We start from the raw sequence: 2657 nt of genomic DNA, 5'->3' as shown, positions 1-2657 counted from the left end.
GTCTAGGTACGTAACGTAAAAGTACGTAACTATATATATATATATATATATATATATATATATATATATATATATATATATTAAAAGTTATAGACGCAAAGTCTCAAATCGTAAGGAATTGATCAATTCTAGTCAAGTATTCTCCCTATATTAGACTGTGCTTGGTGGGTTTTCTACGACTTCAGATTCCACGATTATTTACGAATTTTATGCAAACGAGCCTAAAGTCTATCCAAAAAATAGATTCTAAATGGTTTGCTTCTGTTGTTAATAATTGGTTGGTATAGCAGACTATCAGCAATTACAGCAACAAAATTTGTTGTCACATATTTACTGATCACCGGTTAAAAGTACTGGTGGCTTGTTAAGTTAACAAAATCCTTTCTCTCAGTGCGAATCGCTCTTTAAAGCAATTAAGCAATGAAATATGTATTTTTCAAAAATAAAGACGTTTTTAAATTTCTTCAAAATGAAAGAATTATAACTCGATGAAACAGACTGATAAAACGAAAAGTGTGTTACTTGGATTACATCGCTACATCCAAGATGTTTGATGATTTGACGCAGGATAGACATATCAGTATGATCAATTTTACATTACCTCGGGCTGGACTCCATCTGCATTCTCTCGATGGTACGGCTGCTGTGGATAGACTTGATGATTCGGTCCCGTGTTGACGGAGTTGGCGGAAGCTGAGTTTAAATTGTGGGGCATCTCGCGCGTGAAAAGCGTGCGCGGTGGCTGGGGTCAGCTGCCCCGTATATCGACTATCTCCTCATATACCATGCTGCTGGTGGCGACCATTTATCATTCCACTCTGCATATCAAACATCGTTTGAGAATAGATCTTTCTTCTTAAGAAATACAGACGATTACACGTTTGCAATATTTCAGGGATTGGGGCTAAAGCTCGTTTTTAAAAGAGAAAAATAATTTTATATAAACGTCGTTTTTCTTTTTCTTTTCTTTTTTATCGAAAATATGAGAATGATATAAAAAATTAGAGATGTAAAGACAAATATTATACATCTACAAGTAAGTGTGTTTGTACAGAATATTTGAATATCTACAGATTCCCTCGATGCAGCATTTCGAACCACAACGAAAAAGAGAGAGAGAAAATTCAAAAGAAAATAGAATTTTTTAAAAGAAAGAAAATAGAATAGAGCAAATAGAAATGATAAAAATATCCGGAGCATGAGGAACGACTCGCGTTGTCATTCATTGCATGAGGCGTTGTGACGACAGACTTTGACTGAATGCGCGAGATCTATTAACCGATTATGTCCTATTAAACGTTTAAGATTCTGAACATTCCACTCTTCTTGCCGCCGCATGTATGCTTCGAATTACATCCGCTCTCTCCCTCTCAACGGTTTACGTTGTCGCCGTCACATTTTTCCTCCCCGCCTTTTATGTAAAATATACGATATTATATCCCTGCGTGAATCGCTCGCGGAACGCAACGCAAAAATTCTTTCGGAAACATTTCCCAAGGCGCGAGTAGATTCTGTAAAAATACAAATAAATGATTGAAAAATACCGCGGTTGTCCAATTAACTAACACCTTTAAACTTAGTTCCACTTTTCCAAAAATTTGTAAAAATAATAATAAGAGTTCCGATTGCCTCCCAAAGAGTATATAATCTAAGAAAAAAGTTAAATCAAGAGATAACTAGTTTAGTAATTTGCCTAAATTCGCCATATGCAAGAGTCAAGGCAAGCGCGAATTTTAGATATAACATTTAAAAATAAACAAATAGCACAAAAGTGTTAAGTCCACTTTAGACGATCTATAATTCGCGACTAAATTCAAGAACTAAATTTTACATATTATTTTCTGTGTCACATATCCTAAATATAAATGTGTATCCTAATGTCCTAATACACTATATTTTTTACATGTGCATTTTACTTCTTCAAATGTTTTCTATGTTACACGACAATCAAAATTATAAATAGATTTCTATTTTGTCAAATATATAGAACTTTATAGAACGTATAAAGTGAACTACATTAATATTAGGTATCTAATCAATGATAGTGCCATTTTCTTCTTTTGACTAATTGATATCGTTAGTAAATATGTCATCAGTAAATATATAGGGGTTTTTAAAAAAAACTCATTATTGGGTTTTATTGAATTTTTTAGGGTTTTAACTGGGTTTTTCCGAGTTTAAAAAAATGCATTTTTTATAATCCACTAATAATTAACCAGGTTCGCTATTTAATATTAGGTGGGAAAAAGTTCGTTTTAGCGTTTTTTTTAATGCATCTAACGGGAAAAACGCCATAAACTTTTTCCCATACCTAATAGATAATATAATAGATAATTATATTATGAACTAATTATATAATTATATTAATTATATTATATAATTATAATTATATTATATTATGAACTAATTTTAATTTATTTAATTTTATTTATTGATTAATATAATATACACACGCACACGCACACACACACACACACACACACACACACACACACACACACACACACACACACACACACACACACACACACACACACACACACACACACACACACACACACACTACTACACACTACTATATACGTACGTACGTAACGTAACTACTACTTACTACTACGTAACTAACGTACGTACTACGTAACGTACTTACGTACGTT

At 32.7% G+C, this 2657-nt stretch overlaps 1 protein-coding gene across 1 annotated transcript in view; it reads right to left on the bottom strand.

The window, feature by feature from the left end:
- Positions 1-715, bottom strand: part of LOC105626876 — a 10611-nt gene extending 9896 nt beyond the window's left edge. Inside the window, exon 1 of the mRNA XM_012208166.1 lies at positions 602-715. Coding sequence (XP_012063556.1) covers positions 602-715 — 114 coding nt within the window. The remainder of the gene's footprint in view (positions 1-601) is intronic.
- Between the last annotated feature and the right edge of the window lie 1942 nt (positions 716-2657).

Source organism: Atta cephalotes (genome assembly GCF_000143395.1).
Source record: "Atta cephalotes unplaced genomic scaffold scaffold00007, whole genome shotgun sequence".
NCBI lineage: Eukaryota > Metazoa > Arthropoda > Insecta > Hymenoptera > Formicidae > Atta > Atta cephalotes.
This window is presented reverse-complemented; position numbering and strand designations above follow the sequence as displayed.